General features: G+C 39.0%; 1 protein-coding gene across 2 annotated transcripts in view; it reads left to right on the forward strand.

Annotated features, from left to right (window-relative positions):
* Positions 1-16,142, forward strand: part of nit2 (nitrilase family, member 2) — a 29,695-nt gene extending 13,553 nt beyond the window's left edge. For both annotated transcript variants that reach the window (XM_072585442.1, XM_072585443.1), the window contains exons 3-11: positions 114-232; positions 1,203-1,323; positions 2,479-2,567; positions 6,561-6,654; positions 9,176-9,250; positions 10,437-10,515; positions 12,439-12,537; positions 12,782-12,837; positions 13,564-16,142. In XM_072585442.1, coding sequence (XP_072441543.1) covers positions 114-232; positions 1,203-1,323; positions 2,479-2,567; positions 6,561-6,654; positions 9,176-9,250; positions 10,437-10,515; positions 12,439-12,537; positions 12,782-12,837; positions 13,564-13,655 — 824 coding nt within the window. In that variant the 3' untranslated portion in view covers positions 13,656-16,142. The remainder of the gene's footprint in view (positions 1-113; positions 233-1,202; positions 1,324-2,478; positions 2,568-6,560; positions 6,655-9,175; positions 9,251-10,436; positions 10,516-12,438; positions 12,538-12,781; positions 12,838-13,563) is intronic.
* Positions 16,143-16,752: the final 610 nt, after the last annotated feature.

The following is a 16,752-nucleotide window of genomic DNA, read 5'->3' on the forward strand; positions in this document are numbered from 1 at the left end:
CTTCTGTGATTGGACCGAATGTGTGTTTCTGTGGTCAAGATTAGTCGATGCCAGGCCGATAGTGACTGAGTTATTTATTAATGACTATTTGCTGTTCTGCGTTTTATTCCTAGAATTCCGTCTGGCGCTTATTCAGCTCACAGTGTCACCTCTGAAAGCCAGTAACCTCAGCAAAGTCCGAACATTGGTGAAGGAAGCAGCATTGAAGGGGGCAAAGGTTGTAGCACTCCCTGTAGGTAAAACGTTCAGCAACAAAAGTTAAACAGCCATTTGTCTTTCTTGTTGCACAATTTAACCCATCCAGTTATCATCAAAACTTAAAAGTGGAGCCTTTTCTGTTTTGAGTAGCAAAACAGGCTTGAGGGAACGTAGGGCCTATGCTTATTCCTATTGCTTTTATTCATAGATTTAGCAGCTAGTACTACAACAAAAAAAACTCAAAAGAAAAGTAGAAATTAGTGGAAAATACTCAGCATGTTCTAGCACCATCTGTTTTTGTTTCAGTACTAGACAACATAGATTTAGATTGGTGCAAAATAGGTTTGAAACAGAGATTGGGATAGAATGTGTAAGGCAGCGAATGCCGTAACTGGTCTGTATGACAGTGCAGCCGAGATAGAATAGTACAGATACTCAGAATGCCATTATATGCTGCATTAAACAATTAGGGTCACAGATGGGCTTAGACTTTGGGTTGAGAGTGTGGTGCTGGAAAAGCACAGCAGGTCAGGCAGCATCCAAGGAGCAGAAGAATTGACGTTTCGAGCAAGAGCACTTCATCAGGTATTCAGATATTGCCTGACCTGTGCATTTCCAGCACCACACTCTCGACTCTGATGTCCAGCATCTGCTGTCCTCACTTTCTCCTTGTTGATTTTAGATTTTAATGAGCCAAACAGCTGTTTCTTATCTTTAAAAACAAAAGAAAGGAAGGAAAAATCATATGGAAAACACCTTTGGGGCATAAAATGTATAATGCTGTCAAAGAATTCAGAGGGTACTTATAAACTGAGCTTTTGTTTTTGTGCGTTATTATATAGTTCAGACTGTTCAGACAAGTACAGACTTGAGTATAGCCTTTTTTTTAATGAAATACACTGCCATAACCCTGAACTAAATTCAGGTCATGATAGTAACAAATATTGTATATTTTGGTTTTTCTGAATATCTGCTTTAAAAACTACATGTATCTTAAACCACAGGAATGTTACAATTCTCCATATGGAACAAATTATTTCCCAGAGTATGCAGAAAAAATCCCAGGCGAGTCAACTCAAGTGTTGTCTGAAGTAGCAAAGGATAATGGGATTCACCTTATTGGAGGTCAGTATGGATTAATGCAGACTGCAGGAAGAAACCAATGAACTTAATTGCTGCTTTCTACCTCACAAAGCAACTTTTTGTTCAGTAGTTAATGATTGGAATTTGGAAGCTCCTATTTACACACTAAAACACAAAGTATAATTTCTAATCTAAACTTCAATGGAAAGTAAAATTGAGCATGTAAAACTGAGTGCTGAGTGCATTAGTTTAAAATTCTGTTATGAAACTTGGTAATGGGTGCAGAATGACAAATAACGATATAGAATTTATATAGTCAGCTGATAAATTCTAATCAGAGGCAGACCACAATTGTATTTTATGATCATGTATACTATAGAGCTGTTTTCACTCTAGCTGTGTGTGAGATGCACATAGGTTATGCATCATACTGTTACCTTTTTGTCTAGATTCCAGTTATATTTCAATGTAGTATTTAAGAGATCTCTGCATTTTCATTTGGATTATTATGTATTGTTGATTGAGCTGTTCGCAATAGTATTGAAGAGAAGCTTTAGTGCATTAGTTGAGCACATAATGTGCCTCTCATTTTTTGGCACCCTCCACCCCTAAATAGGCATACAAGGTGTTTTGCCCACCTTGTGTGGTGCCCACCTACTACCATTTATCCCCTGGGTGAGTGTACTTAATTGTGGGGAGTTAAGAAAATGACATTTCATCCCTGAGCATCCTGCACATGTCCATCCCCAACCTTGAACTTCCAAGCCCGCTCATGAGGAGGGCATTTAATTCAGTTATACAATCAAGCATGGCAGCTCAGGGGGACATGCAAAAATCGTAGCACTATTTGAACTAGAGCAGGGAGCAATTTGCCAGGGTGCAGTATCATCTATGTAACTCCAGAATGTCATGTCATTCTTGCATTTGCAGTCTGTGAGACACTTGTTGACATGACAACAGCCACTGCACTAGGGATAAAGCACTTTGGGATATATTGAAAATATCTGTGCCTTATATAAACACATTATTCACATCTTTAACCAATGATACCTGTTTTAATATAAGGCACCAAGAATAAAAAGGAAAGCATTGGGCAATGTGTTTATTTTATATTGTATTTGTAAAATTGTTTGATAGATTTGAAACAATACTTTGCCAACAGTAGCTGAATATAAATGGCTGCTTGTGATTTTACAGGTTCCATTCCAGAGGAAGATGGTGGGAAGTTTTACAACACCTGCACAGTGTTTGCACCAAATGGATCCATGTTGATGAAATACAGAAAGGTTTAAACTCTTTATTATGAAGCAGTGACTGAGTTGTGCAGTGAGTTAGAAGAGCATTTTCTACTTTATATGCTAAATAAGGCTGTTAAGAGGAAAGCCCTATTTCTCTGAATGCCCAAAATAAAATATTAATTTCCTACATGTTTGAATGTGATATCAAGCAGCTACTGCTAGGATCCCAATTGATGTTATTACCAAACAAGTCAGATTTCAGACAGAAACCTGGCTTGATAGATTATATTTTGTTTAGGTTAGTTCTTTTTTTAAAAAATATGTTGTCTGTCACTGAAATGTAAACACCCACTGCTGCAGACTTGGCTTTAACAGTGGAACAGAATAAAGGAAGATAAAATAGAACAATTCAAACTATCTCCTTATAATACAGATTCAGATTCAAAGATTTAACTAAGGTAAAAGTGTAATCCCATAATCTCAAAACATTTCAATAAATTGAAAGGAAACAGCTCCTGTAGTACCCAAATTGCCAAAATTCTTTCTTTCTTGCTTGCTTGCTTGCTTTCTTTCTTGCTTTCTTGCTCAACCATTGTCCTTTGTAGTTTGTGTCAGTGGTGGTTTGCCGTTGCCCACCACTTTCAGAGGCAGGTTGAACATGCGAGTCCCCAAGTCTGCCTCAGCTGAAACTGGAACTGAAGTTGGGCTGTGGGTACTATTTTGCACTATGCACTAGCCATCTTGCCTCCTTGAAATTTCATTGTAGGCAGGTACACAGTTTGTGCAACTCATGAACATTTTTCTTCAGAGCAGCAGCAGAGATTGCATAACTGGTGTGGCCTGATTTTCTGCACTGATAAAAGTAACCTTTCAGCAAACAGTACTAACTGTCCTTTTCAGAATCAAAATTGAGATGGTCATATATTTAGTCCCCAGAAAAGTTCACTCACGTCAGTACCAACATTTTTTAATACGGTTGAGTCATAGAGATGTACAGCACAGAAACAGACGCTTCGGTCCAACTTGTCCAGACCGACCAGAGATCCTAACCGAATCTAGTCCCATTGGCCAGCACTTGTCCCATATCCCTCTAAACCCTTCCCATTCATGTACCCATCCAGATGCCTTTTAAATGTTGTTGTTGTTGTTGTTGTTGTTGTACGAGCCTCCACTACTTCCTCTGGCAGCTCATTCCATACACGCACCACCCTCTGCGTGAAAAAGTTGCCCCGTAGATCACTTTTAAATCTTTCCCCTCTCACCTTTAAACTTATGCCTCTAGTTTTGGACTCCCTCATCCCAGGGAAAAAAATCTTGCCTATTCATCCTATCCCTGCCCCTCATGATTTTAGAAACCCATATAAGGTCTCCCTTCAGCCTCCATCACTCCAGGGAAAATAGCCCCAGATAATTCAGCCTAGTTGAACAGAATTTTTAAAAAAACCATGGAAAGGCGAGGCTAGAAATTAAGCAGCATAAGAGCTATGATAATTGTGGTACTAGCCTAAAATTTACTTGATACACCAAATTCAGTTTCAGAACTTATCATGATGGGATTTGAACTCAGCCTCCGAGTTGCCATTCACTTTATCATAATAAAACTTTACACTGTGTTATGTAACAACTGGAGTTATTTTACATTGGTACATTCGGACACCAGGTGACCCAGCCTTGGCAAACGGTTTACCACAATGACTGCAAGCATTTATTTGCTTGGATAATTGCCTAGAACAAAGTAAATAGCTATGGGTTATCATTGAGCTCATCTATATTCTTTATTCATCTCTTGTTTATTTTGAGTTTTAACTGTAGTCCAGTTAATAACTGATTTTTATTGCGTCTCCAAGTTATTTTTTGTAAGTAGTTCCCTTCCCCACTCGCTTCAGCTTTCCAGTTTTCTTCTGATGTAAAAACCAAACTTGTTTTATATTTTATTTTAAGCAATGACATCTGACTGATAGTGTTTAGTCAGAAACTGAATCCAAACCTGTATTCCAAAAGTGAAAGAAATGCAATGTTGTGATATGCACTGCTGGCTACAGCAAACTAAACAACCACCTTCAATGTCAAATTCCTTTAATGCTTCATTCTATTGCAATAAAAGTAAAAGTCACATCAATAGATTACTTCCTAGCATTCCCAAGCATTTAAAGAGTTTTCTTTTTATTGAATTTGCGCAGCATTTTAAAATTGCATTATTTTAATATTTACCATTGAAAAGTCTTTTCGGATGTTTTCATTGATGTGGAGCAGAATCAAAATTATTATAGAAAGCAAAAAAAAGTTAGAAATCTGACAAGTTAAAATGTGAAAGTTTAATTCAACAGAAGCTGTACAAGTCTGAAAGCTTCATGCACAGTCAATATGGAGATTTGCTCTATCTAATCTAAAAGCAGTTTAATAAAGACTGGATATCATTGTTCATAAAGTTGCTGGAAGGATTGAGTGTGAAAACTTGGAGTGAAGGTTTATGTAATACACTACTATATGGAGAGGCTATAACATCATGGTAGTTTCACTGTGTTGGCAATCCAGAATGTTCTAGGGCTCACATTTGAAATCAATAAAAACCCTACCTAATAATGACCATGGAACCATTGTCGATTATCATGAAAACCCATCTGTTTCACTCATTTCCTTTCGGGAAAGTAACTGCCTTCCTTACCAGTTCCAGTCTGCATATGACTCCAGATCCATCACAGAGTGGTTGACTTTCAACTGCCTCTGCGCATTAAATGTTATGGCCACACCCCACAAAGAGCTTATTTTTTCTTAAATTCATTAGTATTTAAATTAACATTTTGGATTTGAAAATAGAAACAACTGTGTACTTGCTGATTGTCTCTTTTGCTGAGACAAATTCAAAGACCAAAATTTTGATCTTGCTTTCCATGATCTGAACTCCAGAACGCCAATGTACAAATAGAAACCAGGATCAGGAATAGGCCATTCAGCCCTTTCAACATGGGTGAAAGTGAGGACTGCAGATGCTGGAGATTAGAGTCGAGAGTATGGTGCTGGAAAAGCACAGCAGGTCAGGCAGCATCTGAGGAGCAGGAAACTTTGTTTTGAGCAAAAGCCCTTAATCAGGAATTCATCAGCCCTTTGAACGTACTTTGTAATACAACATGATCTTGACTGATCCTCTCTACCAATGTTGTATTCCTACTTTGTCCTCATGGGCCTTGATACCTTTAATATCTAAATTTTTATCAATCTTTATTCAATATAGTCAGTGACGTGACCTCCACAATCTTATGGTAGAAATTTCTCCAAGCATACTACCCTTAGTGGGGAGGAAATGTTTCCTCATCTCAGTCCTAAATGGTCTACCCTGTTCTTTTGAGACCATGCCACCTGGTTCTCGATTCTACAACCAGGGAAAGCATCCTCCCTTTATCTAGTTTGAATAATCTTGTTAGTATTTTCTACATTCCACTCACATCCCATCTCATCCTTCTAGTGAATGCAGGTCCAGCTGAACCAATCATTGTAGTTCACTGCGATCCAGGCATCAGCCTAGAGAACTTCTGCTGTACTCCCTACGTAGCCAGTCTATCTTTTCTTGGGTAGGGAGACCAAAACTACACACAATACTCCTGGTGTGGTCTCACCGAAGCCCTACGTAACTACAGTAAAACATTGTGTTCCTTCTGAACGCAAATTGTTTTACAATGAAGACCAATACACAATATGCCTTTCTAACTGCTTGCTGCACCTGCCTGTCTACTTGTATTGATTGATGTGCAGACGCACCCAGATCCTTTTGTACATCTGCACTTCTGAATAGATCACTGCTTAAATAAAGTGTTTCCTTTCTGAAGAAAACCGACTTTATTGTTGCCTGCACAATGAGTGATTAAAATTCAAAAGCAGTGAATTACAATGAAAAAGCAACCAAAGCAAGGGTTTTGCGACTCACACATCATTGAAATGAAGTAGAGCAGTTGGAGTATCTCTTGAAACTTACATTGGTTAACTGCTAAGAATTGTTTTTATTTCTCTGAAAACCACTAACTGTACATGTTGTATTTGAACCAGATTCACTTGTTTGATATTGATGTACCCGGGAAAATCTGTTTCCGGGAATCCAAGACACTTTCTCCTGGGAACACATTGTGTACCTTTGACATGCGTAAGTAAAAACACAAGCCCATTGAACATGTGATTCCATACAATGGCAGGACATTATTACATACACAACTTCTTTCTTGTTAAGTGAGAAGTGGGCGGCACGGTGGCATAGTGGTTAGCACTGCTGTCTCACACCACCAGAGACCCGGGTTCAATTCCCGCCTCAGGCAACTGTCTGTGTGGAGTTTGCACATTCTCCCTGTATCTGCGTGGGTTTCCTCCAGGTGCTCTGTTTTCCTCCCACAGACCAAAAATGTGCAGGTTAGATAAATTGGCCATGCTAAATTGCCCGTAGTGTTAGGTGAAGGGGTAAATGTAGGGGAATGGGTCTGGGTGGGTTGCTCTTCGGAGGGTTGGTGTGGACGAGTTGGGCTGAAGGGCTGTTTCCACACTGTAAGTAACCTAATCTAATCAGAAACTGTACCACTGATACTGCAGTTGCTTGGTGTAAGGTGCAAGTTAACATTTATTATTTTTCATGTAGGGATTTTAAATTAGATTATTAGCTGGAAATGGAGTGGGAGAGAAACTGGATAGTGAGCAAATCAGAGTGAATGTATATTTTTTTATGGACATAGGTAGATACCTAATTATTAGTCTACTTTCTTGTCAAACAATCATGACAAGACTGTGGGAAGACAGTCTTTTGTTAAAAAACAGAGTTGTTTAATTGTTAAATATTTCAGTTATGCACATGGTTTTCAGTTTAATTCATCTATCTATATAGATATATTATTTTTAACAGGGAAGGCATTTTGTAACTTCTTTTTATTCCTAGTTATTGACAAGAGTTGAGATTTATAGATTAGATTAGATACCTTACAGTGTGGAAACAGGCCCTTCGGTCCAACAAATCCACACCGACCCTCCAAAGAGTAACCCCCCCACCCCCAGACTAATGCACCTAACAACTATGAGCAATTTAACATGGCCAATTCACCTGACCTGCACATCTTTGGACTGTGGGAGGAAACCGGAGCACCCGGAGGAAACCCACGCAGACACGGGGAGAATGTGAAAACTCCACGCAGACAGACGCCCGAGGTTGGAATTGAACCTGGGACCCTGGCACTGTGAGGCAGCATTGCTAACCACTGTTCAATGTCAATATATTTTGCCAAGTATAACAGTAAACTTACAACATATGTCCCATCCATTCCTTCTGTCTTTCCCAACTAAAAGCAATGGAACTGCCATTCTGCTGGGGTGGAGCGTCATCATAAAACAGAGGCGCTCAGGTATTAAACACCATTGGAAACCATGGTTCAGATGAAACCAGCTTCTACAAATCAGTGTCAAATAGCAGCATATTACTAACATATGTGCAACAATGACTTGGCATTATTTGCCAATTATTTTATTTCCACCCACCCCTACCCCATACGTCCACTTTATTTCGGTGAAGCAGGCAGATTAGTAATGGTTTGAAAGACACTAAAAATTTGCAGTGTGGAAGATTAACAGTGAACTTTATAGTTTATATATGTACACATAGGATGTTTATAAAGTCCTTGTGCAACTTCAAACTATAAAGTCAGAATACAAAGGGATCTGGGAGTGCAAGTCCAGGATACGCTAAAGGTTGACTTGCAGGTTGAGTCCGTGGTTAAGAAAGCAAATGTAATGTTGTCATTTATCTGAAGATGGTTGGAATGTAAAAGCAGTGATGTGTTACTGAGACTTTATGAAGCTGTGGTTAGGCCCCATTTAGAATACCGTGTCCAGTTTTGGGCCCCACACCTCAGGAAAGACATACTGGCACTGGAGCATGTCCAGCGGAGATTTACACGGATGATCCCTGGAATGGTAGGCCTAACATACTATAAACGGCTGAGAATCCTGGGATTGTATTCATTAAAGTTTAGAAGATTATGGGGAGATCTAATAGAAACTTACAAGATAATGCATGGCTTAGAAAGGGTGCACGCTGGGGATTTGTTTCCATCAGGTGGAGTTACTACGACCCGTGGGCACAGCCTTAGAATTAATTTTAAACGGAAATGAGGAGACATTACTTCGGCCAGAGAGTTGTGGGCCTGTGGATTTCATTGCCACAGAGCGCAGTGGAGGCTGAGATGTTAAATGTCTTCAAGCAGAGATTGATAAATCCTTGACCTCGCAAGGAATTAAGGGACATGGGCAGAGTGAGGGTAGGTGGCATTGAAATGCCCATCGGACATGATTGAATGGCGGAGTGGACTCGATGGGCCGAATGGCCTTACGTCCACTCCTATGTCTTATGGTCTTATAAACTTTGGACGTGCGCATGATAGAAGCAAACTGCAAATGGCATATGCAAACACAAATTGAAGTACATGATGTTACAAACTCTATAAATTATGCTTTCATTTACTATTAAAGTTGGACTTGCACTCAGAGATTAGGATGTGCCCAGACTTTATAAATATCATGCTTTTGATGTGTGTGTGTCTGTGTGTTTGTATATGCACAATGAATGTGTGTTCTTAATTACAGCTTGATCGCAACTTAAGTCTTTTTTTTTAATCTTCGTCTCTTTGCAGCCTATTGCAAGGTTGGGATTGGGATCTGTTACGATATGAGGTTTGCAGAACTTGCTCAGATTTACACAAAAAGAGGTAAGTAAATAGACTAACGATATTGTAGAATGAAAAAATCTATTGTATGTCCAAATGTTTGCTTTCCCAGTACTGTGCAGCATTTTATGAGGTGTTATTTTTTAAAGATGTTAAATCAAAACTTTGACAGACCCCCCTCATCTAGAATCACAGAAATGTAGCACTACAGAATGAGACCATTCAACCCTTTATGCCTATGCCAGTTGTACTACCCAGAGCCAATGTTCTGCCTTTTTCCTCATATCCCTGCACACCATTTCTATCCAAATAACAATCCAACACCCTCATGAGTGAACTTGCCTCCACCACATTGTCAGGCAATACATTCCATACCCTAACTATATGCTTTTATTTTTACTTTACAAGTGTAAACAATCCAGTGTCATTGTTTGAAAAGCAGGAGAGCTCCTAGTATTCTAGCAACTAAAAATTTTAAAACATGATATAGTCATTGTTACTTGTTGGTCTTTGTGTACAAATCGGTTGTCACATTTCCCTCAGGGACTACACTTCAATAATATTGAATTGACTTTGAAGCTGTTTGAGAAAGCCTGAAGACTTGAAAGACCTAGATAAAAGCACTTTAATAGCTTCTTTCCAAGAATGGTTGCATCCTTGAGCTCCTCTTAGTGCACTTATTTCATAATGTTAAAAGTACAGCCAATCTCTTGTTATTGTGGAAACTATCCATTTACACACAGGGCAGGTGCCATAGACAGCTGTCCAGATTAATGTTTGCATTCAGACATTTATTCAGTTTTATTTCTCACCAGTTTCTCTGAAGGCTGTGGGAAGTCTATACAAACCAATAATCAAAATTGTGGATTCATGCTCAACTAGAAGAGATGAGGTTACTTGTGATCAGGAACAGGGTTAGATGGGCCGTTGAAGGTAGCATTTGTATTTCCATGTAGTGACACAAGTGAATGTCAGCTGTTTGTCCTGTTTTAATGGTATGAGTATGATATGGAGAATGCACCAAGATAGGAAGTGGTCGACAAATGCTGCATGTCACTTGCTGATTCAGGTGGTGTTCCTTTTCCCTTCTCTGGCAGCATCTGCTACTCTGACTGACTTTAGGTCCCATTATGGTTACCAGAGTTGCAAGATTAAAACAAAATAATGTGGGTCAGATAATGTTTTGAAACAAATTAGAAAATAATTAAACTTTTGATGTTCTCCACAGGCTGCCAACTTCTAGTTTATCCAGGAGCATTCAACATGACCACAGGACCAGCCCATTGGGAGCTATTGCAAAGGGCGAGGTGAGTGGCCAATATATTTTGTAGATTATGGGAGAGATTGTAGTAGGTAGTTTTTATTTTTAAACAAGCTTGAAAGTCATAAATCGGAACAGGTAATGTGTAAGTGACAGATTAGAGTAACCGTTCAAGTGAAGATTCAGTTGAATGTGTTTTCTAAATTATACAAAATGATCGAGCTAAGAAAAAGCATTACTGTCAATATTTCTACTAAATTTGGAGATCATTTAGTTCAAAGTATCCCTCATTTAATAAGTGGCAGGTTTACATGATGTTCTCATGTTAGATTCAGAGTTTGGTTAGTATAATTTTTTTTCAAAAAAACTTTAAATCAAAATAGAATGTTGTTAAAAGAAAATAAGGTTCGTCAGCATCTGTGAGGTTGAAAGACATATTAACCTTTTGTATATAAACACTGTCAAAACTGAGCAGTAAAGAATCCCATTGAAATGGAAGTATACATGGTTTGAAGAGACAGAAGAAGTGATTCTGCAGAATAGACACTGAAGATATACTAAGAGCAATAACTGGAATGGTGATCTATGATTAAAGCCTTCAGACTATTGGCATTTTAACAATGTCTTTATAAGTTATAGGTGATACTGGCAAAACTTTTCTTATATCAATGGATTCCCCTTCCTGGAAAAATATCTTCATGCATTCCTCATCCTTCCATCAAGTGGGTGGGTCTAGGGGAGTTTCCAAACTGTCCATTTTACCCTTAAGCCTTAGCATAACTACTTCTCAAAGAGTTCTCTGCCTGAAAACAGGCCTGATTCACAACACTATGATCTCCACCATTAGATTAGATTAGATTAGATTAGATTACTTACAATGTGGAAACAGGCCCTTCGGCCCAACAAGTCCACACCACCCCACCGAAGCGCAACCCACCCATACCCCTACAACTACCCCTTACCTAACACTACGGGCAATTTAGGATGGCCAATTCACCTGACCTGCACATATTTGGAGTGTGGGAGGAAACCAGAGCACCCGGAGGAAACCCACGCAGACACGGGGAGAATGTGCAAACTCCACACAGTCAGTCGCCTGAGGCGGGAATTGAACCCGGGTCTCTGGCGCTGTGAGGCAGCAGTGCTAACCATGGAGAGGGTTAAGAAGGAAGATCCTGAATACACTCCAATAGGCATCAAACCCTGGGCTCTTGGCACCAATTTGCACACCAATCATCCATCCACTGGGCCCACCCTCTTTCCAGGAGTCTGAGTTGCTATGACAACATGTGTTTGCTTGTTGTAGCCTGGAGCTACAGATAATGGTGGTGCAGGCTCCAACTTCTTTCCATCACACACCTGATTAGGAATCTTCCACACTCTTATCATTTGCTATTGGCTTATGTTGGAACAATTTACAAACTGATACTGAACCTGTTGGGAATACACTTTCCTTGACCATTAAGTTCTGAAGTGGGCATGAAACCCAGAACTTCTGATTCAGAGGCAGGGATGCTATCCAGTCTCCACCCTAACTAACACCAGCCAAAAAGGATCCTGCAGCATGTGATTATCAACCTAGAGGCGGAAAGCAGGGAAGGAAAATGAAACATCCTTGATGGTCTGTTAGAGCTGGGAGTATTTTTGAATGCCACAGCCTGTTGTCAGCAAGTATCATGCCTGTATCATCTTAATTTGTGGCTCAATTATTTACTGATGCCCCTTCCTTGTACAAAAGCCCACCTTGTATATACCACTAACAATCCCTATAACTTTGAAACCAGGTCTGCTCCCACATGTTCCTCAGAAGTGTGGCTGGAGGTATTTCTGGTTATATTTCTACGTTATTTGTTGAGTCATTAAATATACATTTTATTGTTTTTAAATCCTATGTAGAAATTTGCTGTAAAATATGTGCAGTATATGAAAAGTAACAGGGTTGATAAATTGCTTCTTCATCTGTTTGCAGGGCTGTTGATAATCAGGTTTATGTCGCAACAGTTTCACCAGCACGAAATGAGAATGATTCCTATGTGGCCTGGGGTCACAGCAGTGTAGTAAACCCATGGTATGTATTTCACAAGCTAATTACAGATATAGAAAGTAGTTTGATATGTTTCAGCTCATCCGTTCCATAAATTACCATACATGACTGTTTGTGCTGTGGTTTCTTCAGGGTTCCAGTTACTTCCAACATCATTTTAAAACTTCTCCCTCTTTAAAAATTACTTCTGGAAAAGCATTTTTTATTGACTGACCACTTAATCATATTCCTTTATGTATGTATGAATGTCTGTTTCTTTTCTTTCCAGGGGTGAAGTTGTAGCCAAGGCCGGTCATGATGAGACTATTGTTTATGCAGATATAGGTGAGATTCTTGAACCCTGCAAAAACTGTTGAGAAGCTTTCTTCTTATCTAATGAGTAATTATGGGAATTTCTACCCTTTCCTTTATTGCTTTTCTTACCCAAAATTTTAACCTGGATCAGTGAAAGGCTCACTTTGTTGCCACTGTGCTTGGTTTTGATGTGGGAAAATGGACAAGTTTTTAATCATCTTTTCATCCTTTTGCCCACACATTCTTTTTGTTCTCCAGTGGGTGCTCACTTTCACAGTGTGGCTTAGATTTTCCTATCTCATATATGGTCTTTTAATTCTTTCTATTCACGTACCGTAAATACATTTCAGAAAGTTACTTTATTTCTAACTACACATCTGTTCCAAGAGTCGTTAACAATATATATCTACATTTTATACAATATCACATTACTTAGGGTTGAAATTCAATTCCATCTTCCAGAGAGATCCCTACAATGCAGCCTGCAAAACAGAAACAGTTTTTCAGGACATGTACTAGATTCAGTAATTCAAAGTTGTAATTAATCTTTTACAATATCATTGTCGTAGTACTGGCAAAGTTGAAATGGCCAACACTGTTCATATTAATTTCTCTGAAGTGGATAAGTACACAACTCTTAGAGACCAGAAAATGTTTTTTTCATAACCAGATTTTTCTTACGTTATGTTCAGAAAGACACTTACTTCCTCAAAATGCGACACTATGCTGAAATTGTTTGTTTTTTTTTCTGAACAGATTTGAATTATCTTTCAGACATTCGTGAACAGATACCAGTTCTAAAGCAGAAACGACATGATCTTTATAATGTGCAGGCAATGCAAGATTAAGAATCACAGTCTCAAGATTATACTCGGAAGCAGTAGATGAAATACAAATCTTCCAATTACCTCACCAATTTATTAATAGATGTGAAATGCATTGATTTAAGAATGTAGGTACAGAAAACATCAGTTCTTGTGCTTAGAATTATGGATTATTAGCAGCAACTTGTAATAAAGTCTTCAGTTTTAAATGACAAATCAGTGTTTAAATGTCATATGAACTTAAAATTTAAATTACAATTTTATACTGTATAAATTTTTTATACTCTTGAAGTATGTTGATACCAAATAGTAGATTCTGAGGGGCTTTTATAATGGTAGCGGTGGGGATTCATAGCAGTAAAAAGAATGTTTATCAAGATTTCTATGGACCTCAGTGTGTGTATCCCTTTGGATTTTCTCTGTCCTAAAACAATGACTTATGGATCCGTAAGCACTTGCAGTCCTGTTCATCACAGATGAATAATTACCAAAAGGCTATTTCACAAATGGCTACATTTCAAAAGTGCTTTCTTGGCTGTAAAGCACTTTAGGGTATCCTAGAGTCATGAGGTGTGCCACACACATATAAAAAAGATACAGTTGAGGCCACGCCTATCATTATTTCATGTTGTCATTTTCATACTAAGTTTGGTGATGATCAGAAGGACATCTCATTGATAACTGGTTCTTAAGTGGGTATAAAGACGAATTATTATACTCTGCTGTTCCAACAAAAAGAGCTAGAATTTTCCCCTAAACTATACAGAGCAGGAAGGGTTCAGAGTGGAGGAGGCAAAGTACTTTTACCCAAACAATAAATTGAAAAATGAAGTTCACATGGTATTTGCCATCTGAACATGGAAATCTGGGTCTTTTCATCAGTAGACTGTGTTAAAGCATCACAGTATACTTATACTAACAATTCTCCAATGAGAGAAGCATTAAACCATGATTAAAAACTAGGATGTGGATTGTGCTATGTGTTATGACACAGGGTAAACCTCTCTGCTAATTTAAACCAGCAACACAGAAAAGGTTCACCCCGTGCTGTAATCTGTTAAAATTCGAGAACAATCCCAGAGGTAAATATTTAAAGTAAAAATTAACAACTTTATTCTTTAAGTCTACAGAGAATATTTAAACTGACAACTATTTACAGCTCCTTTCTCATAAACCTACCTTTTACCTCCCACCGTACAATACTAGTCCGATTTTATTTTTTTTAATCCCAATTAAGATTAAAAAAAATCACGTTTCAAAACCAGTCAGCTTTGCTGAGTTTCCTCCGTAGATCTTTCCTCTGTAGATTCTCTCTCCAAGTCCATTTTGATGTTTTGCTGTGCAAACTCCTTCCCCAGACACATACCTCTCAGAGAGCTCTTAAACTAGTAGCCGATATCTGTTGGTCTTTTGGCAGTTCTCACTCAACTGTTCAAAATTATCCAATTTTATATCCCAAAACATTGGATTGTTTTATTGTTTTTAATATTGTTACAATACCCAATTCAAAGTTGATTGCAATTTGGTATCATGGGGTATAATTTAAACTGATAGGCTGAGTTTGACATTTGTTTTTTCACGTGGCAACCCAGCTACTGCTAGATGTTTTGACCAAATGTTACATTGTTACCTTGTTCCGGATTGTCTGTGCTTCTCTAAGTTCTTACTAGCTTTTCGACTCTTTTAAAGATAACTGCCTCACAGCGCCAGAGACTGGGTTCAATTCCCGCCTCAGGCGACTCTCTGTGTGGAGTTTGCACATTCTCCCCGTGTCTGTGTGGGTTTCCTCCGGGTGCTCCAGTTTCCTCCCACAATCCAAAAATGTGCAGGTTAGGTGAATTGACCATGCTAAATTGCCCGTAGTCTTAGGTGAAGGGGTAAAAGTAGGAGAAAGGGGCTGGGTGGGTTACGCTTCGGCGGGTCGGTGTGGACTTGTTGGGCCGAAGGGCCTGTTTCCAAACTGTAAGTAATCTAATCTAATCTAATGACAAACCTCTACACCTTCATAACATATGTCAAGTTAATGTCTCCAGTGGCATTGCCTACAATAGCAGTTATGGAGAAACTTCACCAAACAGAAAACATGGAGCTTTTTAAAATAAATTTGTGCAGAAAATCACGAGGCCCAATTGTTGGGTGCTGCAAGGAAATGTTGCAGCTAGATTGAGGAAGGCCATTCAGCCAATGCGTGTTCACCTAAACAACCACATGATTGTCAATTGGCTGCAGCTATGTTAGTCTATATATGTCAGTAGTGAAGGACATCTTCCCTTCACTAACATGTTTGACCATGGATGAGTGGACTTACAGAATCCCTCCATACTAATGGGTACAGTGTGACAGGTATTCCTATAGCCTAAACCAGCGAGATCCCTATTAAAAGTGCCATTGGTAGTTGTCAAATGGTCAATGTTATTGAATGCCTCCACTGTTGTGTATAGATGATCGATCACCTAGTTTGAATACTGTATTTCAAATCTTTTTTATATATAAAGCCAAGATTTCTTGTTATTTGATTCTTATTTCAGTGCGGCAGAAGGAATTGATTGTGAATGAGCAACTGGTGAGCTATTTTATTTACAGTAACTTGTAAAATTAGAAGGAAAGTAGGGCAGCTTCACTGTTTGAAATGCTTAACCCAAGGCCTGTGGGAGGTCAAGGATGCACAATGTTTTTTTTGGTCAAACACATCTGCAGGAGATGTCATCAACTGCACAATCTCACGCTCCAGGTTTAAGAACTTGAGTAAAGGCTGGAGTCCGTGTGAGGCAGAGCATAATACAGATAGTATGCTTAGGGAGGTGATCACAACACAAGTGTGGAGTAGGCAGGCAAACAGGGAATGGGTGACTGACAGACACTGGGCCTTTGTGCTGGAGCTCAGAGCTAATTGTATTCACTGATGGGTGCTCTGTTTCGGATGGAGGTGAGGGTGATCATTTTTCAGATGAGTGCAGTCAGTGCTAAGTCTATGGACCCATGGGTGGTGGTAGGAGTCCTATTAGGGTGCTATTGGAGAGGGTTGTATACTATGTTGGCAGTGGATGGAAACCCGAGAGAGGCCAGATGAGATGGAAACAACACAGTAGCCAGAAGCAGAAAGGTAGTTAGCAAACTTTGA

Source organism: Chiloscyllium punctatum, chromosome 15 (assembly GCF_047496795.1).
Source record: "Chiloscyllium punctatum isolate Juve2018m chromosome 15, sChiPun1.3, whole genome shotgun sequence".
NCBI lineage: Eukaryota > Metazoa > Chordata > Chondrichthyes > Orectolobiformes > Hemiscylliidae > Chiloscyllium > Chiloscyllium punctatum.